The 26025-nt window shown below is 40.9% G+C and overlaps 1 protein-coding gene across 6 annotated transcripts in view; it reads left to right on the top strand.

Moving 5' to 3' along the window:
• Positions 1-18742, top strand: part of RASGRP3 (RAS guanyl releasing protein 3) — a 106300-nt gene extending 87558 nt beyond the window's left edge. For 2 of the 6 annotated variants that reach the window (XM_073791450.1, XM_073791447.1), the window contains 7 exons: positions 1672-1787; positions 4358-4505; positions 9468-9504; positions 11984-12109; positions 12456-12820; positions 15724-15851; positions 18497-18741. In XM_073791450.1, coding sequence (XP_073647551.1) covers positions 1672-1787; positions 4358-4505; positions 9468-9504; positions 11984-12109; positions 12456-12820; positions 15724-15851; positions 18497-18524 — 948 coding nt within the window. In that variant the 3' untranslated portion in view covers positions 18525-18741. Of the gene's footprint in view, positions 1-1671; positions 1788-4357; positions 4506-9467; positions 9505-11983; positions 12110-12455; positions 12821-14383; positions 15852-18489 lie in introns of those variants that run through there. The other 4 variants (XM_073791446.1, XM_073791449.1, XM_073791448.1 and 1 more) reach the window with 4 other exon arrangements.
• Positions 18743-26025: the final 7283 nt, after the last annotated feature.

Genomic DNA, 26025 nt, shown 5'->3' with positions numbered 1-26025 from the left:
TGCCCCTCATTACCCGTCGTTGTTTTAGTTAAAATATAACTGACCTTCTAGGTGTTCTAGGTGCACAACATAGTGATTCAATATTTCTACACATTACAAAATGATCACCACAATAAGTCTAGTTACCATCTGTCACCATACAATGATATTAAAATATTACTGACTATATTACCCATGCTGTACTTTCCATCCCGTGACTCATTTATTTTATAACTGGAAGTTTGCACCTCTTAATTTCCCTCACCTATTCATTCATCCTCTCACTCCTCTCACCTCTGGCAACCACATGTTTGTTCTCTGTATCTATGAATCTGTTTCTGGTTTTTTTTTGTTTGTTCATTTGTTTTTTAGATCCCACATACAAGTGAAATCCTATGATATTTGTCTTTCTCCACCTGACTTATTTCACTTAGGGTAATACCCTAAGGTCTATCTATGTTGTCAAAAAATGGCAAGATTTCATTCTTTTTTATGGCTGAGTCATATTCCATTTTATTTATATACCACATTTTTATCTATTCATCTATTGATGAACACTTATGTTGCTTCCATATCTTGGCTATTGTAAATAACGCTGGAATGAACACAGGGATGTATATATCTTTCAAATTAGTGTTTTTGATTTCTTTGGAAAAAATACCCAGAAGTGGAATTACTGGATTGTATGATAGCTCTGTTTTTAATTTTTTGAGGAACTTCTATACTGTTTTCCATAGTAGCAGCACCAATTTGTAATCCCAACAACAGTACATGAGGGTTCCCTTTTCTCCTCACCCTCACCGACACTTGTTATTTGTTGTCTTTTTGATCATAGCCATTCTGACAGGTGTGAGGTGGTATCTCTGTGTGGTCTTGATTTGCATTTCCCTGAGATGAGTGATAAGTGATGTTGAACATCTTTTCATGTGTCTGTTGGCCATCTGTAAGTCTTCTTTGGAAAAATGTTTATTCAGGTCCTCTACCTATTTTTTAATTGGGTTGTTTGTTTTTTGATATTGAGTTGTATGAGTTCTTTGTATATTTTGAATATTATCCCCTTATCAGAGATATCATTTGCAAGTATCTTCTGCTATTCAGTAGGTGGCCTTTTCATTTTGTTGATAGTTTCCTTCCCTGTGCAAAAGATTTTTAGTTTGATATAGTCCCAGTTGTTTGATTTTGCTTTTGTTTCCCTTGCCTGAGATCATTACTCCTCATCTTAAACAATTTTAGGTTATTCTCAACATGTTCACTTCTATAGGAACTTTAGAATCAATTTGTTCATTTCAAACGAATTCCCACCGGGATTTTGACTGCAATTACATTAAATGTATACTTTGATTTTTGAGATAATTTAACATTTTAAAGTTTCATTTTCTATTGTCATGGTACTGGCATTTGTGAATTCACCAAGCCTTACTCCTACTCAACCCTGAGGTCTCAGTTGAGACCTTGCTTTCTCCAGGAAACATTTTAAAATCTCCCTTCCCCCTCCCCCAGCACTCTGTCTTTATCCTCAGCGTTGCACTTATCTCATTATACCATAAAGGCATCTCAATTTTGTTATCTCCTACTAGATTCCAAGCTCCTTGATAGAAAGAATAATATGCTAGTTATCATTGCTTTCCCAGTAACAATTCAGAGGCTGATTCATAAATAGTCATTCAATAAATATTTGCCTTTCCTTTGCAGTCTGTGTTTAGAAATTATGACCATGACCAGGATGGGTACATCTCCCAAGAGGACTTTGAAAGTATAGCTGCCAATTTTCCCTTCTTGGATTCCTTTTGTGTGCTGGACAAAGATCAGTAAGTTTAATTTTGTTTTATTGTAATGCAACTGTCCCGAAGCAGAAAATTACTATGAAAGGAGAGCAGGGAAACCTTTAATTTATGTCTTGACAGAGTTGATCCTAGTGTATTGATGAAAGGTGTCTAAGGTGTCTTTTCACTGATTTTTTTCTTGGTGTCCACAAACATGACTGGCTGGATGGAATCACAGGGCAGACCACATCATCGTGTTAAGTACAAGTGCTCACTTACAAATTAGCCTAGCTCTCCATTTCCGATTATTACTGCTGCAACTTAGCTAGTTCATCAACCCCAAAACCTCCATCAAAAAAGAATAGAGACTAAATATAGTTAGATCTAGCATGGTGGAATCCTCAGCATCAGTGCACCCAGGGGCAATCTTAAAAGTCATCAAGTAAGTAAGATCTTTTTTTACGTTACTTACGATCTTCAGGAGAGCCGGTGATGGCTGCAGATAGCCAAGAAGTGTTTATGCTTTGTTTTTTCATTTGCTAGTTCAGAGGTTGTCTTGAGAAACAAAGGAAAAAATATATTTCTCTTTAGCTTCAAATGATTCATGGGAGATTAAATAACTTCAGAGGCTAAAACCTGGATCATTAAAAAATTATAATGATTAAAAAAAAATTTGCCAAGAAACCCTGGCATTAATAATTTTATCACTTCATTTTTAGTTATGTGAGATCAGTTCCTAGTTTAAAAATCATCTGTAATGAAATGCTGGATTTTATATTGGTTAAATGTCCAAGTTATATCACATTAAAATTCTCTAATATTTTTGTTGGTGTGAGAATTAAACGAAAATTAAAGCCTTGGTACTTTATCATAAACATCTTAAAACCTTAATCCATCTTCATTGTATAATAGAGAATACTTTTAAAATAAAATTAAGTTATTAGAAACATACACTTCCTTTATAAAATAAAACTTAAGTTTTATTTTATAAAACTTACTTCCCACTAACTACCCACTTCTTCCCTCAGTTTGTTTCTGTCAGTGACATGTTCGTAGAACATGAACTTAAAATCACTTCCCAGTCTTCATTTTGTTTCTCTGCCGGTTCTTGTTTGGAACAGAGTGTCCCAGCAGATATATTTTTTTTCCTAAAAAAACTTTTTTCCCCTAAAAATGAAGGTTTAAAGTATTCATAGCTTACATGATTTCTTTTGTCAGACAGGCTTAGATATGTTGATTTTGAGAGAAGAATGGACCATCCAGGAGAAGAGTCTAACAAGTTGTCAAAGATATGGCGCCAAGATTCAGTAGAACGGTTAGGGCAAGAGACGTAGATTGTTAGGTCTTCAGCCCAGTCGTGTTAGCTGGAGTTCCAGGAGTGTTAGCACAGTCTGATGGGAAAGTTTAGAGGAACATGAGCACGGGGACCTGAGGAATGCAGCTTCAGGGACTCCTCTCCCCACGTGCAGCAACTGAAAGGAAGACGTGGATCCTGCAGAAGAGCTGGCAAAGGAGGCGCATAAGAGGCAGGAGGGAAACCAGGGCTACATGGAATCACAGGGGACTGTGGAGGAGGGAGTGTCAAAAAGGAGGAAACCTGTCCCATGTCACATGCTGCCAGGAGGTCAAGTTCAAGGAATGAGAAAAGGCTGCTGAGGATGTCACTGTGACAGTTTCAGTAGAATGGTGGGTTAGAAACCTGGTTATATGGAGGAAAGAGTAATTGAAAGAAATGGAAAAAATCTCTAACGAGTACTCTTCTTGAAAACTGCAGGAGTAAGAGAAGAAAAAGGGAAAAGACAAATGTTGGAAATGGAGGCAGGATTGAGGAAAGACATTTGTAAGGAGGGGAAGTCCTGAGTGTATTTGTAAACAGAGGAAAGAGTGGGTGACAAGATGCAGCAGGAGAAACATGGTCCTGGAGAGGCTGGAGAGTGGGGGGGGGAGAATAACCCCCCAAGAGAGGACCGACGAGATATAAAGGAATTCTGAACTGGCATGGAAGGGTATGGAGAGAAGGCAATATGCAGCTCCCTTACGCCAATGGATTTGATCTTTTTTGGTAAACAAGAAGTCAGGGTGTGTGGTGGTAGATGCAACCAGAGCTTCTATGTGGAGAAGATCTGGAAGAATCACTCTAGTGAATGATCTGTGAGCCAGTAAGACATGAATGAAAAGATTACCAGTGGTAGTGGCCTGGATGACATCAGGCAGAATGAATATGAGAATGGTAGGTCCAGTTTTCACAGTTTTCTGCCTTTCTCTAGCAACCTGATTCTTGCAAACTCTATTATGAGGCAAAGGCTAGAAAGGAGATGTCTTTCTGGAAGCTACTACTTGGTAATGAAGAAGACTTTCTGTGCTGCAGTGCACAAGCCACACACACACACACACACGCACACACACACATATCTTCTGCTTGCTAAGAAAGCCTTTGACACTGAAAGCTGTCCTTTGAGTTTCTCTCTTTTCAGATGTGACAGGAAAGTGAACATTCCCCACCCCCCACCCCCCGCTTTTGTCCAGAAAGGTTTGGGAGGTGAGTGATTTAAGTGTGGCAATTACTTAGCAACATGGCATTCAAAGATCCCTCTCTTCTTTGATTCTCTTCACAGGGATGGTCTAATTAGTAAGGATGAAATGATGGCTTACTTCCTGAGAGCTAAGTCCCAACTACACTGTAAAATGGGACCGGGATTTGTCCATAATTTTCAGGAGATGACCTATCTCAAGCCAACCTTCTGTGAACACTGTGCAGGATTTGTAAGTCTGTTTTCCATTGCTTTCTCTTCTATGTAGTGATTTGTGCAGTATTCTGAGAATGTGGGAAAATGATACATGAACAGAGTCCATTGTCTGCCTTAGATCCAAAGTAAAACATGATGGCTCCCTGAAATTAAACATGCAATTAAAAACGAAAGCAAGATCTGCAGATTTAGCTATGTTCTTTCTAGGAATGCAGGGCTGGAGAAGACAGGGAAGGTTGGTGAGGCGTATTAACTCAGGAGAGCAGTTTGTCTGTTAATACCTGCCAGGGAAAAGTTCTGCCCAATGAGCCATGGCACCCATCACTGAGTGCAGTTAAGTGGTATATTTATTATAGCCGGTTCCTCTCAGTTCTTGTCTCATATGGTGTCAGTCACTAGAAATCTATCATGATATGGCTCCATAATTCATAACTCAGAAAGGAAAAAAAATCTTTTCGAAGAGAAGATGGTTATAATAATAAATAACATTTACTTGGCATTTGACAGTAATAAAATATTTCCTGAGGCATTAGTGTAATTAATCCTCATAACTAGCCCATAAGGTGGGCCTTTTACTCTCCCCATTTGCATATGAATGTAGAGAGGTCCAGAGAGGATAACTCAAGTTTCCCAGGTTTTCACAGCCAGTAATGACTAGAGCCAGGACTCAAACTCTAGTGTTCTGGCTCTACCTACACCACCGCAACAAATGAAGGTTGTACACCTCACTTCCCCACATCTGATGATCCTTTAGCAACTAACGTCATGTTTGGCCCTGGTGTTAAACAAAGACCCTCGAGCTCTGAACATCTTCTAGTTGATATCCAAGTAACGTAAGATGGAAAATGTAGTACTCTACACAAGGGTAGCCCAGCAGCCAGGTGAGTGGCATTTGTCCAGATGCCAGCTCAGTTTTGTTAGCTTCATTCAGCAGTCATGTCCCCCTGTGGACCCGTATGGAATTCGTAGCTGATATCATATACGCTCCCATTAAATTACATTTTTCGCTTTCAGTCTTGAATAACTGGCTTTGGGGAGCCAAAGGGCAGGCGTTTGAATTCAAGCACACACCCCGCTGAGAAAAGGTAAATTAGAGGCAGTGGTTACCTCAAAGATGGCCCCCCCATGATCATAGAAGCTGCTGTGATCAAGGGGCAAGGCAGCCTAACCAGCTCTCTTAGCCCACCCCAGGGAAGGAGAGGTTCTCCTACCAGCTACACCACTGGGATTGCATCACCTGACCATTTTATCATCAAACAAATACATTTCCTTCTTCATGTATCTCTCTTCTGATGGGAATGTTTGCCTGTATCTAGACCTGAAAAATGCTCAAGTGGTACGGAGCCATGTGTAACTCTCTCCTGCAGAGTGAGGCCCAGGGAATCTGTTTGGCCCTGGCCTGGCACAGCCAAAAGTCAGGCTGAGACATCTGACCCATGGTGTGGTGTGAGAGTTGGTAGGTCCTTATCAAATCTCAAGGTCTTGTCTCTGCTCTCCAGTCCTTCTGGATGTCTCTCCCTTCCATGGAGGCTCTGGTTCTATAGAAGCAGCAAGGTAGGCTTTCTTGGGAGCTTCCACACACTTCCCTCCCCAACTCATCAGAGCGGATTTGCTGGCGCTAGGTTTTTGATGCAGCTGTGATCAGGTCGAAAGCTCTGGACTTGGAGTCCAGAACTCTGACTTTGAATCTCAATTCTGCCCCTTATTAATCTATGTCCTTGACCAAATTATTGATCATCTTTGAGTCGCTGTTTTCCTATCTGTAAGAGGGGGTTAAGACTTACCTGCCATGTTGTTGTGGTATTAAATGATATCAGACATGTTGCATACCACAGAGCTCAGAGTGAATCTTTCTCTTTTTTTAGTGTTCCTTTATGCTTTTGGAGTTTTATCGAAATTAACTCATTCAGAGTTTTAATATCCCTTTTTATTTTTCAAAATATACTTAATTTCCTTGCTATAATTTGAATTGATCTTTACTCACACACCTTTTTTAAAAAGTTCTTTGGTTTTCAAAGGGATTTATAAATACCATGCTCTAGCTGGGTCATTGAAAGGAACTGTGGGGGAATAGAAGGAACTATTTTTTAGTGCTTGGACCACCTGCTTTTGAAATAAATTCCATTTTAAGGGTAAGGAAGACAAATAGACACTGCTTGAAATACATTGATTTTAGAATTAGAATTCCAGAGCTGAAAGAATTTTGCTAATTCCCTTATTTTGAGCTCTGGAGAAGTTAAGTGACTTCCCTAAGGTCACATGGATCACTAGCAGCAGAACCATGACTCATGTTTAGTTCTTCTTACTCCCAGTCGAGTGCTCCTCCCACCACAGTCACTCCAAGTCTTACAGTAGCCTCAGGTCTCTAAATCAGAGACTGTGGGAAGTACCCTCTCCTGTCCTTGGCTGGCACGCTGACCCAGAGCCTCTTCGTGCCTCGTGTTGTCTCCCGCTTTTTTTTTTTTTTTTTTTTTTGCGGTACGCGGGCCTCTCACTGTTGTGGCCTCTCCCGCTGTGGAGCACAGGCTCTGGACGCGCAGGCTCAGCGGCCATGGCTCACGGGCCCAGCCGCTCCGCGTCATGTGGGATCTTCCCGGACCAGGGCACGAACCCGTGTCCCCTGCATCGGCAGGCGGACTCTCAACCACTGCGCCAGCAGGGAAGACCCCCTGCTTCTTAAGTAAGCATTAGCAAGCAACGCCCTGACTTGCCCGCCTCATGGGACTCATGCTTGACTTTATCTTCTTCAGCAGTTTCTGCAGCTGTGCTAATAACGTGCCATAGCCAGAGATTTGGATGCTTCTTAAACCTTATCCTGTCTTGTCCCAGATCAGCGGCTTTTGTTCTGATCACACACAAAACTCCCAGGAGCAATGGCTTCCTCTCTTTCCCTGAAGTGACATACTCTTCACATTCTTCTTTTCCTACTTACTAGCTATGAGATCTTGCCAAATGACTTCACCTCTCTGTAGCTTAGTCTCCTCATCTGTAAAAATGAGAAAATTATTATTACCTATCTCATAAGGATATTGTGAGCATTAAATGAATTGCTACATGGGACTTCCCTGGTGGTACAGTGGTTAAGAATCCGCCTGCCAATGCAGGGGACATGGGTTCGATCCCTGGTCCGGGAAGATTCCACATGCCATGGAGCAACTAAGCCCATGCGCCACAACTACTGACCCTGCACTCTGGAGCACGCGAGCCACAACTACTGAGCCCATGTGCCACAATTACTGAAGCCTGCACTCTAGAGCCCATGCTCTGCAACAAGGGAAGCCACCACAATGAGAAGCCCGTGCACCGCAACGAAGAGTAGTCCCCGCCGCCACAACTAGAGAAAGACTGCGCGCAGCAATGAGGACCAAACACAGCCAAAAATATATAAATAAATTAATTAATTAAAAAAATGACTTGCTACACATAGCTTAAAACTGTGCCTTTCACATAGCAAGAGTTCATTAAATGTTAGCTATCATTGTTATTTTTGTTATTACTATTACCAAGGGCTCTGTGAGGAAACGATTTCTCATCGCTACAAAGTTTCCCAGATGTGGGACCTTGCAAATTATTTAACTTCCTGCATCATCACACTCACCTTTTATAAAAGGGAAGCAAACTGGATTATCGTTAAGATCCTTATAGCTCTGACAGATGTGATTGGCCTACCCACCCACTTTCCTTTTCCGTACTGACACCTCCCCATCCCTTTTCCAGTCATCCTAGGCACCTGAGGCCTCGCTTCCAGTTAGTTGTCTTAATAATCCTTCCTGTCTCCAAGGCAAAGTGTTGCCCTGTCCCAAGAGACATTTGCATTTTAATAATGTTTTCTGGAGGACCAAATAACTTTTAAGGCTCAAAGGAATCACTCTCCACTGATGGAATTTCCTTGTCAGAAAGAGAGTAAGGAGCAACTTTCCCAAAGCCTTGAATCCCTTCACATCAGTAGCTACTCTCCTAGGGCCATGATGCCCACACTCAGGGCATTGTTCTGCTATAACACATTGTGAACAACACTCCCATCAATGCCAGTAGCCCACCAGCCCTCTTTCTTTCAAAATTATTTTATTAGGTAGATATCAGCCACTTAGCCTAACCACTCAAAGTGTAGAAATGGAGCTTCTCCAACTTGAGCTAAGCCCGTTTAATTCATCAGCACTGTATGTTCCTGATGCCCCTGGTTCCCATATGCAAGTGCTGCAGGAGGCCTGGGAAAGAATGTGGGAAGTTCCCTTCTTCACAGAGATTACAGTGTGGCAGAGGTTTGTGAAGACACCACCACCAGGATGATGCCCCTGAACCGCCTGGGCAAACACTCCCTTGTTAAACTGTAGGCCCTCACATCTCTCCTGAGACTCTCGTCACTTCCTACATCCTACTCCTTACTTGCTTGGCAGAATCTGAGCCTTTTCTGCATCTCCCACAGCCCCAGCACAGGCCAAACACGCAGCAAATGCAGAGAATAAATACACAAACAAATGCAAAATCTTTTCCTCTTCTGTATTCTTTCAAGGTAGAAATGCTTCTCAGAAGAGAATCAAGCAAAATCCAAATGCTTTAGTGGGATGCATTGCTTGGGTCGCTTAATTTACCGTAGGGGGCGCCAAGAGCAGCTAGTGTGATTTTAAAAAAAAGCAGAGGGAGCCAGGGGCTATCAAAGGCAGAGTGACAGAGTCTCCCTGTGAGTTTTGCTGAGAGCGCATTATGCCAAAGTCCAATAAATGCACCAACGTCAGTTTCCCATCCCAGCTCCCGTTTGGCTCCCAGAAAGAAAAGGGAAGCAAAACTCCTGTTATTGCCCCAGCTGCGGTGGGCTGGGAGAGGGTCCTTCTATCTGACAGGAAGGGTGTCAGGAGCAGCTACATCCTGTTTGTGCTCTACCAGGCATCACGTTTCCCAGGGCTTCCTTCTCTGTGGCCTTGTTTTCTTTCCAGATTTCTCTCCAGATTCCCTGACATTACTTTGTCTTTTGTTACAGCTCTGGGGCATAATCAAGCAAGGATACAAATGCAAAGGTAAATGTTACTTTGTTAAAATTTTTATTTTATTTTATTTTTTAAATTAATTTGTATTGGAGTATAGTTGCTTTACAATGTTGTGTTAGTTTCTGCTGTACAGAAATGTGAATCAGTTATACATATACATATATCCCCTCTTTTTTAGATTTCCTTCCCATTTAGGTCACCACAGAGCATTGAGTAGAGTTCCCTGTGCTATACAGTAGGTTCTCATTAGTTATCTATTTTATACATAGTAGTGTATATATGTCGATCCCAATCTCCCATTGTTAAAATTTTTAAATGTGACTTTTGGGTCAGGAATCATATTTGTCTGAGGGAAACTTTTTTTTTTTTGGCCGTATGCGGGTCTCTCACTGCTGTGGCCCCTCCCACCGTGGAGCACAGGCCCTGGACGTGCAGGCCCAGTGGCCACAGCTCATGGGCCCAGCCGCTCCACAGCATGTGGGATCCTCCCGGACCAGGGCACGAACCCGTGTCCCCTGCATCGGCAGGCGGACTCTCAACCACTGCGCCACCAGGGAAGCCCTCTGAGGGAAACTTTAAAGCTCTTGGCATCACAGAGAAATTGGGGCTTTGGGGCTACTGGCAACTGAAGAGTTAACGGTCCAGTAAAGGACTCCCTGAAGTTTTGGAGATCCCAGGCTGGAATTTTACCGCTTGTTACAAAGAGCAAGGAAACCACACTTATTATCCCACACACATCTAACCCCTATCTCTAAGATGTCTTGCCCATCATCAGCACACATTTAAGGTGGGAATTCTGAGGAGGGCAAGCCTAATGGAAATACTGTATATAAGAACTTTGTCCTTCAAGGGAAAAAAAACCCCATGCTCATTTCTGTAATACATATGCGTTTCTTTCTACTCTCACATAGTTATTCCTTTCTCTACTAAATCACAGATGATGATGAGAAAAGAGGAGATACATTTGCCCCTTTCAATGAATTTGTTCATATACTTCCCCCATTTAATTGAAATTTATAGCAATTGAATAAATATATATTTGATAAATGCAATAGGAATGTTTGGCTACTTGTAGATATATGATTATTACACATTATTGGTGTTCAGAAAACTGCTGGATATTTTATGCAGACTGTTTATACTGGTTCTTTTAAGAATCTGATAATGCTCTTGAAAAATATAATAAAGCCACAAAATGAAATATCTTAATCACAGAATGCCTTCAGATTAATAATGTTCCCTTGTGATGCCTTTTTTCTCTAGCTGTCTTTCAGTATTTGGCCCTCATTTTACATGGACAGGGAACTTCCTTGAACCTCTATGGGAGCCACCTTTTAGTGCTCAAAAAACAAACAAAAAAACCCTTCCCTTTTGTTCTCTGAATCAGTTGACTTAGTCTAACTTGAATTTTTACTTTCAAGCAGCAGAGATACTGGTTTCTGCCCCTTATCCCCTAGACACACACAGACACAGACAAACACACACACACAATTTTGTGAAGATGAAAATCAATTAAACCCTAGGATCTCTGTTCAGATGGTATTTCTCTTAAAGACATATAGAGTGAAAAGTCTAATTAAAATAGACCAGACATGTCATTGCAATTTGATCTTTCCCTGATGTTATTAAAAAACCATTTGAAACAAGACCATTTAGGGGAAAACGGGTATTGGAAATAATGAGAAAATTCCTCTTTGATGGTGAAAGAAATATACCCTATAAAATGATCATATCTGTTCAGTGATTTCAGAGAAATGTAGGACCCTCATCGTATGAAGTAATTGTGTTGCTATCTTCCAAAGTGGCCAAATTTTGTACCCCAAGTAGCAATTAATATCTACTTTCTTAACTAAAGCATCTAATGGGAAGGCCACAGAATCTGCTGCATGCCATTTCCAAGCCATAGTCAAATCTGAGACATGTTTATTGAGCATATGCTCACCTTGTCTTCTGCTTCTATGCCAAGAAAGGAAGCAAAAGATATAATCACTTGCTCTGGAAAAGGTTTTGGGAAATGAAGAAGAATAGAAAATGCAGACAAATACTGAATGGAGGGACAGCTTGCTGTCAATATTTAGAGGCAACTGTAGGTCCTGGGAGAGACTAGATGCTGAGACTTCTCACCCTCATTCTGGCTCAGGGAGCCTCTTTGTGGGGAATCCATCTTGGTCTGGAGAAGAACCCCAGTTCCATGTAATTTGCATTTAGTTTTGGGCAAAGGCAACTCCCCATTCAGGCTGCCCCTGCTTGTTGCTCCCCAGCACTTCAGTGAACTGTGTAGAAGAAGCAGCTGAACAAATACAAGAGAGAACTTTAGGAACCCCAGGAAGGGAAGAGAGTCCCACTGGCCCTTTTACTAGACCTAGACACACCCTGTGGACCTGAGATTAAACACAGAAACAAGGGTGGGGGAGGGGAGGCGTAAGAGCCCAAACGCCAACCTGGAAGCCTGATCAGCACCTGACATGTGGTTCACACTAATCACCTGTGATACTTTTGGTTGTGTCAGACTGTGGAGCCAACTGTCATAAACAGTGCAAAGACCTCCTGGTTCTGGCCTGCCGGAGATTTGCCCGGGCGCCCTCCTTAGGCAGCGGTCATGGGTCACTGCCTGGAAGTCCTTCGTTGCCTCCAGGTAATGTCCTCAACTTTCTTTCCTACTGCAATTTCTCTCTGCTCACCTTCCATGCCTGCACTTTGGTTGGGTTCTGGATCTAAAGCTAGTCAGAGCCATTATAAGCATAAAGGTCTTCAGGGTAAGCAGCAGTGGCTAAAGACCCTTGAACCCTACATGCTCCTTTTGGCTTTTGGGTCTCAATAACATGCAGTTCACCTGAGGTCAATTTCATTTCACCTCTGGTCTGTTCCTCTAGGACCTTACCCGTAAGACTCCTGTTGTTTGCACCCACTTTGACGGTTTGCTGTGAAGCAGTCAGATGTATGATTAATCACAATAATCACAGTAATCTTTCCCCTTCCAGTGCAGGATGAGGTTTTCGAGTTCCCTGGCGTCGCAGCTGGACACCGAGACCTGGACAGCAGAGCCATCACACTGGTCACAGGCTCCTCTCGCAAGATCTCCGTGCGGCTGCAGCGGGCCACCACCAGCCAGGCCACCCAGACCGAGCCTGTGTGGTCAGAGGCTGGCTGGGGGGACTCAGGGTCCCACACCTTCCCCAAAATGAAGTCCAAGTTCCATGACAAAGCAGCAAAGGACAAAGGCTTTGCCAAGTGGGAAAATGAGAAGCCCAGGGTGCAGGCTGGTGTGGATGTTGTTGACCGAGGCACTGCGTTCGAACCAGACCAGGATGAAGCTGACATGGTTGAGACCAGACAGGACGGTGAGGTCAGTGCTGGTCAAACCACAAATAAAATCAGAAGAGGGAGGCTGAAAGCAGCTGAGATGAGTGTTATAGTGAGTCCACAAGGCAGCCTGGTAGTTTTGAAAGCAGAATGGTTGGGAATCAAGACATATCACTTTTAGTCTTGTCTTTGGCTAGTTATGTGACTCTGGACAAATGGTCTCTTCTCCTTGGACATCAGTTTTATGATGTATAAAACTGAACCGAATGGGTTCTAAAACTCAGTGAAGGTTTCTGTGTCTGTATACTGACATGATGTCCAGGGACCCTTGACTGTTGCTTGTATCCAATATAACAGTACGCTATACCCATCAGCTTAGTTTTCCAAGCTAGAATCAGGGTCCAAACTCAGAGGAGGCAGTGAAAGCAAAAGACATGTAGATAGAGAAGGAGAGCTGGAAACTCTTGCCCCTACTTAAAAAATAATTAAAAAAAGGCTTTTGACAGCATCATGGAGGAGAGGGTGGTGAATATCAGAGACATGGGGACCTCAGCGTTCTATGTGTCAGGCTTTGCCTCCACACAAAAAGTATGTTCAAATCATCCAAAGCAAATTGGGAAACATATGGAATTTGTTAGAACAAGCTGAAAATATAAATTGATTCAAGATGGACTTAGATAAATGTATTAGTCAACAGTCCATAGTGTATTAAGAAAAAGGATTTGGGGAAATTGGTGTCACATTCCTAACCTAAAAGTAATGTCATGGAGGGAAGCCATTGCCTCCCTACTGAATCATTTTCATAAACAGAATATTAGGTTAGGTAGAGACCCTACTGGATCAAGTCAGTGCTCTTTTTTCTCATGACTGGTCCTCCACATTCCACCTGTCCTCAGGAGATCTAAGCGCACAATCTCCATAGTTTCCTATGATGAGAAAATCGCCAATGACCTTTAACCAAAATTCCTCTAGTTCCTTCCTCATCGAAGACAATTAGTAAGGATGCCACACATGGTCTTCAGTAGTATGAAGTTTATCGTAAGTTCCTTCTGAGCCATTGTTTCCTTTCTTTTAACACCAACTTTTTTTTGTGTGTGTGGTACACGGGCCTCTCACTGTTGTGGCCTCTCCCGTTACGGAGCACAGGCTCTGGACGCGCAGGCTCAGCAGCCATGGCTCATGGGCCCAGCCACTCCGCGGCATGTGGGATCTTCCCGGACGGGGTCACGAACCCGTGTCCCCTGCATTGGCAGGTGGACTCTCAACCACTGCGCCACCAGGGAAGCCCTAACACCAACTTTTAAAACAGCTTTATTGAGATATAATTTATGTACTATAAAATTTTCCCATTTAAAGTGTATAATTCAATGGTTTTTAGTATATTCACTGAGTTGCACAACCACCACTACAATCTAATTTCAGAACATTTACATCATGTGTTGCGTGGACTACATGGTCTTTTATTTCCCTCTATGAATCTTGAGTATACAAGGCACTGATCATTTGAGATGTTCCCTTGAAATTATCTGATAAACTGCTTTCTAGGAGTAGTCTTATTTTTTTAAATGAGATGCAGCCATACAACAGGTTCTGATTCGTATTGCAGGAAGGCTGACTTCAGGCTGAGGACACTGAAGGCAACTGTGTTGGCATTTGGAAGGAGCAAGATGAGATGCTCTGAAGAACACTCCAAAACTCAGGAAGTTATCTGAAAAGATATCTGGACATTTACTGCCTTGTGACACTGTGGGATCTCCCTGATTGAACTATGGGACAGAGGACTTACCCTATGAACTATTTATTTCCTCCTTCCCTGCTCCTAGTGAGGTGCCACAAAGACTGTGTTATGTAGTTGGTAGTTTTCTCTCCTATCTTTCTCTAGAGCCATTTATATACGGGTGAAATGAAAGCTTTTGTGCATGTACTTGATATTCATTCTCTAAACTCAGACTTTGCTTTTTCTGTGAGAATGTTATTTCAGTATTTTTATAAACTTTTGAGGGGGGTGTTTAACGAGGAGTCGATTTAGGGGTCTTTTTGTGGGCTTTTTGGACGGGACCAGGACTTACTTTTTTGAGGGACAAGGAAGCTCTTCCAGACTTGGAAGGCAGTGGTTCTTCTAATGATGATCTGCTGCAAGGAGAAGCTGTTTACATTGTTCTTACCATACAGTTGCTATTATAATGTGTAACAAGTCACACTTCTATAATCATATAAGTCTTGCCAATTCTGTATCACTAGGTAGCTACGACACAGTCATGAAAACTATCCTAATATTTATCATTGCCATGGGGGAAAATTAACTAAATACATGTCCCATCTCACTAGGTTTAGCCATCTTTCATAAGACTGCTATTAAGAAGTATGAATAACAATTAAAAAAATCAATTCAAGTTTTTGGGAATAAAATTCAGGAGAAAAACACACCATCCCTCAAACCCCTTACTGAAATACAATTTTTAAAATTCAACCAGCAATTTTTAAAACCTCAAAATAGTTTTGAGAATTTTGTTTGTTATAAAAGAAAACTTTCTGGTTGTGAAAGAGAGCTCTCATGCTCTTCCTCAGAAATTGCCATCATGATTAAGAAGAGTCATAGAAAGCAAATCATCACAAACCACCTTTGATTAACATTTCATTTAAACTTTTAAAGTATCAATATTTTGAATATCTTCCTTTGACCCAACATTACTAGACGTGGGTCTGTTTCTTACATGATGAGAGAAGAAAGAACTTGGTTGAAGACGTTCAAAAATAGAGATGGGTTTGAGCCTATGGCTGAGGAGAATGACCTGCTACCAAGTGCCCAGTCAGAAACTGGACCCACAGAGGCGCATTGGTCTGCATTTGGTAGTTTAAGTATATATAATCCACATAAGACTGAATTTGTTTCTTTTGGGGCAGTCGCTTCAATAAAAAAATGCCTTTCTTCTCATTTTCCATTAGGTAAATGAAGACAGTTCTGTTCAACAAACACTTGAGTACCTGCTCTGGGCAGGTCCTGTGTTAGATGCACAAAGAGGAACAACTCTTCGTCTCTGCCCTTGGGAGCTGAGAGCCCATGGGCATTTAAGGCAAGATGACCCCTTAAAATAGAGTTTTAAATTAGGTAGAACTGACTTAATCATGCCAAACAGATTCAGAGATCAATTTGCAGAGATATTGCAAGTTAAATGAAGTTATTAGGTGAGGGAGTTGTGATTAAGCTCAAAAATGTAAGAACTCACCATTTGCGAGCACCTCAGGAAGCAAATAGCCATCCCCAGTGTTGGTTCCATGTATATATACCCTCTATTCCTATTCATAAACGCAATGAAATACATGTTAACAAAATTAAAAAGAGAAAACGGCAATTTAAGTACAAGAAACCCTTCTTGTGTGTGTGTTTTTTTTGTTAATGAATGTTAAGACTATTCTTTTTCTTCTCAAAGCAGTTTTTTCACTTGCCACTTAGTTTGGGTTATTTTTGATTTTTCACATATGAGAAGAGTTTTATAGGATCAGCCTTCCTGTTACAACGATACTAAATGAACCTCGAGTAAAAACAAACCAAAAAAATAATAAAACTAACATATTATGTGTATATATGTACGTAAACTATTTTTGTATATGTGTGTATATATGTGTTTATATGTATACACAGGCATGCAAACACACACACATACACACACATACTACTATTATTACTTTGCTGAAGAGGAATTCGAGTCCATAATAAAGCTGCTTTATAATTTTGATTATATCATTTACTCATAACCAATGGTGGCTCTGATGTTTCCAATATGTCAATTTTCCCATAATCAATAAAATAAGTAAATTAGGCAAACCCATGGTGGAGCAAAAAGAACTATGATGGTTGGTTCCTCCAGACCTTCCTTTTGTAGGTTTGATGATCACTGTCAAAGCAAAAACAAAATCAAAATCTTAACAGTGAATATTGGGAGTTCCCCGGTGCTCTAGTGGTTAGGATTCTGGGCTTTCACTGCTGTGGCCCGGGTTCAATCCATGGTCAGGGAACTGAGATCCCACAAGCTGAATGGCACAGCAAAAAAAAAAAAAAAAAATTAATAATATTAGATACCAAGAGAGGAAATGTTAGATACTGCAACTGGGTCTTCATTGAAGGATGTGCTAATTGTATTGATGCTTTTTGAGATCTGCCTAAATCAGAGAGTGATCCTAACCGGTATTTGAACATTTTATGTTGAGTGGTGTTTCCTGAAGCAGTAATGTCCCCAGATTTCCATGGTAAAACAGCCTCTCCAAAAGACAGAGAGGTTTACTGTTTAACAATGAAGGCAGGACTCCTACAGAAGGAAGTACCAAACTGTTATTGATGGCAAGAAGCTTAAGCATTCCTAAGATAAACACCTTGATTTTTGACTGAGGAGGTAAATTCAGTCAAATGAGATTCCCACAGCATATCTTTGGCATGCAATCCACAGCCAGATTTAAATCCCATCTATGCTAGTTGTAGTCATGAGATCCTGGGCAAGTCATATACATCTAGTTGAGCCTCAATTTTCACATTTGAGAAGGAGAGATTTTACAACCTTCTTCATAGAGTTGTTGTAAGGATCAAGTCTAATAGTACATGTAGAAGTACTGTGTAAAGACCTTATAAATTAATATTATTTTACAGTTAAACAAGGTTCTTCTCTACAATTGTCTTCAGACTACATGTTTACATGGTTGTGTTCTTTGGAGGCTCTAAATCCAACATTTAACTAAATTTTGTGTCAAAGAATTAAAAAAAAAATATTCACAGGGGTTTTTCTTACGCCTGGCACTGTGTGTGTATAGGGTCAGTTCTGCTCTGTTTTCTAACATTAGCTATTCTCACTCTGTTTGAAAATAGGTAGACAAGATTAAGAAACCAAATGGGTAAAATGTAAATAAGCTTAGAGAAAAATAGGTCAAAGTATAAATGTGCTTAAGAGGCTGACTCTTGGAAGAATTTATTTTACTACAGGGAGACGAGGAAAATAAAAATTAACTTTTCATATAAAAAGGACTCCATTTATTTGACAACTAGAATGTATTTTATAGCGATTGAAGGTGGTAATGATAGGAAACTACTTGGAATTTAAGGCTCATTCAGGAAATATCTTCCTCCATGCTTCATCCAAAACTTGCTTGCTGAAGTTTAGAGAGTACTCAGACCTCAAACAACAATATTTATTCTCTTTTTAAAATGTTAATGGCATGCACGTTGGAATTCACATCTATTTAAGTGACTTGCAGTTTATACATAATAGCATAAGGAAAGCATCACATGGGGCATTCTATAAGGCAGTTGACCTGAATGCTTCAAAAATAAAATGTCTTAAAAAAAAAGGAAAAAGGATGAAAGGAGCAGTTATGGATCAAACAAAACACAACAACAGAATGCAGTGTTGTAAACCTTGATTGGATTCTGAACCAAAGAATAAATAAAGCAGACATTTTTGGAGGGCAACTGTGGAAATTTAAATGTGAACTACATATTAAATGACATGGAATGAATGTTAATTCACTCCAGTATGATAATGATTTTATGGTTATGTAGGAGAATGTCTTTATTTTTAGGAGATAGCTGGTGAAGTAGTTAGGGCTATTACAAGTTAATCACTAAAGGGATGTTCCCTATCAGCTTAAATTATACATCACGGCCCATCTCTGGGAAACCTGCCTCCCAGGTAATGAGCCTTAAGCTAAAATACCTTTGTTTAGCTCACAGGAAACATCCTGACCAGGCCCACCTGTGAATGACTGCAGGCAGGAAGAAGTTAACACACCCCTTCCGGAGGCTGACCAGAACCAGGAAATGTTTGACTTTACTCCCGCCCCTTTTAGGATAAAAGAAGCCTGAATTCTAACTCAGGCAAGATGGTTCTTTGGGACACGGGTCTACCATCTTCTCGGTCTGCTGGCTTTCTGAATAAAGTCGCTATTCCTTGCCCCAGCAAGTCTCTTGATTTATTGGCCTGTCGTGCAGTGATCAGTATGAGCTTGGACTTGGTAACAAATTTTGGTGCAGTCAGCCAGGAGCCTTGCTGCTCGTGGCTAGCCAGCCCTGGTTGGGGAATTTTCAGTTAAGGCCCTAGCAGCTGCAGGGGTCACTTGCCCTGAAGATCCTCCTTTCAGATTTCCCCAAAGTGGCACTGGTTGCCCCAACACTTGGCAGTTGGAGCAAGGAATCAACACTTGGGAGCCGATGGGCTCCAGACAGCAGGTAGGTCACTCTGGTGAGTACAGTTGGCACTTTCTTTCCTCCCTGGGACTTTTTCTCTGGAATAAGCCAATTTATTTTGTATTTGAGCGGGGTACCCTGTTGATGAGAGAGAAGGGTTGTTGGACTTTTACCCAATTTGTGAACTGGTTCATTTGTTTCTTTGGATGATAGCATTTGTGTGTATAGTTTGTGTTTTGCTTGTCTTGAATTTCTGTCTTTAAAAATGGGGAACGTTTCAACTATCCCTAAAGAAAATCCTGTGTGGCACATTTTGGATAAGTGATCTGATTGTAGCTATGAACCCATGGGTGAGAGGAAGATGATATTTTTTTGTAAAAATGTGTAGCCATTGTACCTGTCAGGAGTTTAGGCAGGGTTATCCTGCGGCCCTGTGCACCATGTACTGCTACTCTTGCTGTGTTAATTACACAATTTATGGTCTCCTGTGTCGTTGGTGTATGTAAAACCCCAAGACCAAACTTGAGGGTTTATTTAGGATTTTCTGTTTGTCCTTTGGATTTTTCATTTTATTTTGTTTGGTACTGTTTCTCTATTTACAGCCAAATCAATTCTGTGATATTTAAAACTTTTTTTTTTAACATCTTTATTGAAGTATAATTGCTTTACAATGGTGTGTTAGTTTCTGCTTTATAACAAAGTGAATCAGTTATACATATACATATGTTCCCATATCTCTTCCCTCTTGCATCTCCCTCCCTCCCACCCTCCCTATCCCACCCCTCTAGGTGGTCACAAACCACCAAGCTGATCTCCCTGTGCTATGCGGCTGCTTCCCACTAGCTATCTATTTTACGTTTGGTAGTGTATATATGTCCATGCCACTCTCTCACTTTGTCACAGCTTACCCTTCCCCCTCCCCATATCCACAAGTCCATTCTCTAGTAGATCTGTGTCTTTATTCCTGTCTTACCCCTAGGTACTTCATGACCTTTTTTTTTTTTTCTTAGATCCCATATATATGTGTTAGCATACGGTATTTGTTTTTCTCTTTCTGACTTACTTCACTCTGTATAACAGACTCTAGGTCCATCCACCTCACTACAAACAACTCAATTTCATTTCCTTTTATGGCTCAGTAATATTCCATTGTATATATGTGCCACATCTTCTTTATCCATTCACCTGTCGATGGACACTTAGGTTGGTTCCATGTCCTGGCTATTGTAAATAGAGCTGCAATGAACATTGTGGTGCATGACTCTTTTTGAATTATGGTTTTCTCAGGGTATATGCCCAGTAGTGGGATTGCTGGGTCATATAGTAGTTCTATTTGTAGTTTTTTAAGGAACCTCCATACTGTTCTCCATAGTGGCTGTATCAATTTACATTCCCACCACCAGTGCAAGAGGGTTCCCTTTCCTCCACACCCTCTCCAGCATTTATTGTTTCTAGATTTTTTGGTGATGGCCATTCTGAATGGTGTGAGATGATATCTCATTGTAGTTTTGATTTGCATTTCTCTAATGATTAATGATGTTGAGCATTCTTTCATGTATTTGTTGGCAATCTGTATATCTTCTTTGGAGAAATGTCCATTTAGGTCTTCTGCCCATTTTTGGAATGGGCTGTTTGCTTTTTGTTATTGAGCTGCATGAGCTGCTTGTAAATTTTGGAGATTAATCCTTTGTCAGTTGCTTCATTTGCAAATATTTTCACCCATTCTGAGGGTTGTCAAATGGAGGAAAGAATCAGGAAAAAAACCCAAAAAACCCTGTCTGTTCTTGTCCAAGAGTGGGACATTCCCAGGGAGAAGAGAAAGTTTCCACTTGACTCCTAAAATCACCAAAAGCTACAAATAGAAGTGTCTTTTCCATAAATACTAGTAAAAATGGTTTAGCCATCTAGACAGGTGATCCTGATTTCTCCCATCTGCCAGAAACCCAATTTGAATCCAATCTCTTTTGTAACTGATGGGTTTTACATTGTTATACCTGATTCATGGCTGAAATTTTGGAATGGGAACTATGAGGTTCCTGTGTTTGTATGTGTGTTATAGATGCATGGCACTGCCAAAATTAATTTGTAAAAGAGCTCTATTTAATTAGCTTAAAGGAAATTAAGCACTTATATAAATACTCAAACATAAAAGACTGGCCAGAATGAATTTTGGGTTCATGTGATCTAGGAAATATTCAGTATTGAATTAATATCTGGTATTAAAGTTAGCTTAAGCTTGCTTGTTTGATTAATACAGACATGTCTTTAGAGTCATCAATTTAGGTATAATACATTTATGGTACCTAGGTCTACTAGAAATAAAATAAGACCTTATTATTCCTGTTACAAAGTTTGTCAGCAAGAAAGATAACAATATGACAAAGCTTTTAAGTAAATAGAGGTAAATGAGGTAAGAGTTTTAGATAAACTCTATAGGAATAATTATGTTTTGGGAATGTCTAACTAAAATAGTCTCTCCAGATTTTCATAACTTGAAACTAAACTAAGTTAAATGAAGAGAATTCATTGACTATCTGGGTCATTTCAAATAGGATAAAATATTAGAACATTAATTGCTGGGCAGTCTAAGTTTACCTAACTTTGCCTTCTTAGGAGAGGAAGACTAAAGCATACGTTTGTCAATCAGGAAATGCTAGTATGACAAACAGATATGGATATTCATTGTTTTTTTTTTTTTGCGGTACGTGGGCCTCTCACTGTTGTGGCCTCTCCCATTGCGGAGCACAGGCTCCGGACGCACAGGCTCAGCGGCCATGGCTCACAGGCCCAGCCGCTCCGCTGCATGTGGGATTTTCCCGGACCAGGGCACGAACCCGTGTCCCCTGCATCGGCAGGCAGACTCTCAACCACTGCGCCACCAGGGAAGCCCTCACTGTATTATTTTTAAGGCTTTTCTGAAGGTTTGTAGTTTTTAAAAGTTGTGGGGAAAAAAAAAATTGCTGCTTCTCTTACTGGAATTCATCAAAACAGCAACCATGAAAATAAAAACAAACAGACAAAAAAGCCAAGCTCCATTTGCAGAGAAACTAGAAGAGATCTGAAATACTAGGCCCAACAGAGGAAAGATAAAAGCATCAGAGATTGATCAGAGAGGCTTGCAGGAGAACATGGAGAGAAGTTGCTCTAGTGGAGAGGGATTTAGCAGCTGCAATATAAAGAAACAAAGAAACAGCAGGCAGCGACAAATACCCCTCTCAGCACAGAGGGGCACAGTCTGAAGTGCAAATCCTCAATCCATTGTTTAAAACCAAAGGAGTGGATACCAGCAGGTGGTGGTAGCTTCCTGGATCTGGTCTGGTTCTGAGAAGCAGTAGGGAAGGAACACACAGATGGAATATTGGCAAGAAGTGATCTGTCTCTAAGATAGCAAACTGCTAGAGAGTCCTTCTGATGGAAAAAAAAAAAAAAAAATCCCACAGTTGCCAATCCCTGCCAATTAGCCTTTGGTAAACAAAGTTACATGTAAAACCTGGGATCATAAGACAAATTTCACCTGGCCTGGATATTATCCTGGCTTCTTTCCTACAGGAACTTCCTACAAATTTTGGATAAGAACTCAAAATTAAAATGGTTAAGACAAAACAAAAAACCCAGAACATACTAGAGGGAAAAAAAGGATAGTTAAATGTGAGACCTCTCACCAGAAAAACAAACAAATATCGCTGTTACAAAGCTAAGAACTAAAGCCACTTAATGAATTCCTGATCCCAGAAACCATGATAATAATAAACTTATTTTTTTATATCTTTATTGGAGTATAATTGCTTTACAATGGTGTGTTAGTTTCTGCTGTACAACAAAGTGAATCAGCTATATGTATACATATATCCCCATATCCCCACCCTCTTTAGCCTCCCTCCCACCCTCCCTATCCCACTCCTCTAGGTGGTCACAAAGCACCGAACTGATCTCCCTGTGCTATGCAACAGCTTCCCACTAGCCATCCATTTTACATTTGGTAGTGTATATATGTCAGTGAATGCTTATTGTTTTAAGCTACTAAGTTTTAGGGTGTTTTATTACACAAAATACCCTACTTGGTGATTAAACCATAACGTTTGGATTATCTTCTCTACTGCACAGAAATAATTTGCACCTCTATTAGATAAAAATAATTTGCATCTTAACAAATTTTCTTCAAGTTAGCATCTGGGCCCTACTCCATAATAAATAGTATATCAAACAAAGTTACATTCTCCTAGAAGAGTTTTTCAACCTCTGCACTACTGACATTTTGGTGTGTATAATTTATTGTTGGAAAGGGGTGGGGGCTGTCCTGTGCATTGTAGGGTATGCCACTAGATGCCAGTAGTACTCCGTCTCCCCTCTGAAGTTGTGACAATCAAAAATGTCTCCAGATATTTCCAAATGTCCTCTTTGGGACAAAATTGCTCTTGTCTGAGAACCACTGCTCATGCATCAGAATCATGTGGAGGTATTGCTCAAGCACAGATTGCAGGACCCCATCCACAGAGTTTCTGTCAGGGTGGGGAGGGCCTGAGAACTTGCATTTCCAATGAGTTCCCAGGCAGTGCTGAGTGCTGATTCTATTAGTTGAGTACTGCATTTGAGAATTGCTGCTCTAGGAAGTCAGCTAACTCCTAAGCCACTCTTTAGACACTGCTCTAGAATGACATCCAAAGGAGAGTGCAGCCATCTTTTGCCTTATTTCCAGGTTCTGGATGACTTTTCTTAGTAATTCTTTCTAAAGAAATATAAGGTGAATGCAATTCTACATAGTTATAAAGGTAAACACTGGAAAAATCTCTAAATCTTTCTAAATATCAGAATAAATACAAAAACCAAAACAAAGAGATTCTCTATGACTTGTTATAAAAGTAGAAAACAGAACCTAAAATAAGACATAACTAAGTTCAAACATATCTGTCATATAAATATAAATGGGCTAAACTCAACGATTTTTTAAGAAGATTCTCAGACTGATAACAAAGAAAAATTCAATTCTATTATGTGTACATGAGACTTCTCATGAGTGATTCAGATGGTTAAAAAAAAATAGGCAAAGATATAATGGGCAAATGCAACGAGAAAACACTAGTCATAAATATAATATCATACAAAATTAAATTTAAGGCAAAAGGCACAAAAAGAGACAAAGACAGGCTGATTTTTAATGCTAAAGGATACAATTCACAATGAAAATTTAATAATTGAGTATTTTTGCTCCAAATTACAGAGCATCAACATTTATAGAACAGGAACTAAAGGCAATTCAAGGAGAAATACACAGAAATATATTAATGGCATAAGACATTTATTTTCACCTTACTCAGCACATGATATACCAAGCACCAAGTACACAAAAAATAAGTTGCTAGACCTATGCCATCTAGTACAGTAGCCACTGACCACATGTGGTTATTGAGCACTTGAAATGTGGTAAGTCCAAATTGTGGTGTGCTATATGTATAAAACGTGTCAGATTTCAAAGACAGTGCACAACAAACAAGCTAAAATATGTCATTAAGAAATTTTGTACATTGATTATATGTTGCAATGATAACATTTTGATATAATGAGTTAAAATTATTTTTAATAATATATTTTATTTACCATTTTTTTCACTTTCTTAACATAGCTACCATAAAATTGTAAATTGTGTATGTGACTTGTGTTATATCTCACATGGACAGTGCTGCTCCAGAAGAACTAAAAAATCAACAAGGTAAATCTAAATAATTGAAACAGCTAATACATATATAGTGGTTATTTCATTTTAGACACTGTTCTAAATGCTTTGCATATATTAATCCATTTAATCCTTACAACAACCCTTAGAGGTACATGTTATCATTATAGCCATTTTACAATGCGGAAACTGAGGCATAGAGAAGTTAAGTAATTTGCCTAAGATTCCAGTAATGAATCTGGGATTTTGATCCTGTTAGTCTGCCTTCAGAGTCTGTACTCTAAACCATGATGTTAAAAATTGATATATATACAGGGAGGAGCTTCAGGATGGCGGAAGAGTAAGATGCAGAGATCACCTTCCTCCCCACAGATACATCGGAAATACATCTACATGTGGAACAATTCCTACAGAACACCTACTGAACGCTGGCAGAAGACCTCAGATCTCCCAAAAGGCAAGAAACCCCCACGTACCTGGTAGGGCAAAAGAAAAAAGAATAAACAGAGACAAAAGGATAGGGACAGGACCTGCACCAGAGAGAGGGAGCTGTGAAGGAGGAAAGGTTTCCACACACTAGGAAGCCCCTTCATGAGCGGAGACTGCGGGTGGCGGAGGGGGAAAGCTTCGGAGCCATGGAGGAGAGCGCAGCAACAGGGGTGCGGAGGGCAAAGTGGAGAGATTCCCGCACAGAGGATCAGTGCCGACCACTACTCACCAGCCCGAGAAGCTTGTCTGCTCACCCACCGGGGCAGGCGGGGGCTGGGAGCTGAGGCTCGGGCTTCGGAGTTCAGATTGCAGACAGAAGACTGGGGTTGGCGGCGTGAACATAGCCTGAAGGGTCTAGTGCACCACAGCTAGCCGGGAGAGAGTCTGGGAAAAAGTCTGGAGCTGCTGAAGAGTCAAGAGACTTTTTCTTGCTTCTTTGTTTCCTGGTGCGCAAGAGGAGGGGATTAAGAGCGCTGCTTAAAAGAGCTCCAGAGACGGGTGCGAGCTGCAGCTATCAGCGCGGACCCCAGAGACAGGCATGGGACGCTACGGCTGCTGCTGCCACCACCAAGAAGCCTGTGTGCGAGCACAGGTCACTATCCACACCTCTCGTCCTGGGAGCCTGTGCAGCCCGCCACTGCCAGGGTCCCGTGATCCATGGACAGCTTCCCCGGGGGGAACACATGGCGCACCTCAGGCTGTTGCAACGTCACGCCAGCCTCTGCAGCCCGCAGGCTCACCCCGCACTCTGTACTCCTCCCTCCCCCAGGCCTGAGTGAGCCAGAGCCCCCGAATCAGTTGATCCTTTAACCCCGTCCTGTCTGAGTGAAGAACAGACGCCCTCAGGCAACAAACACACAGGTGGGTCCAAATCCAAAGCTGAACCCCAGGAGCTGTGCGAACAAAGAAGAGAAAT

This window comes from Tursiops truncatus, chromosome 14, assembly GCF_011762595.2.
Source record: "Tursiops truncatus isolate mTurTru1 chromosome 14, mTurTru1.mat.Y, whole genome shotgun sequence".
NCBI lineage: Eukaryota > Metazoa > Chordata > Mammalia > Artiodactyla > Delphinidae > Tursiops > Tursiops truncatus.
The sequence above is the reverse complement of the archived record's forward strand: the minus strand, read 5'-3'. Positions and strand labels throughout refer to the sequence as shown.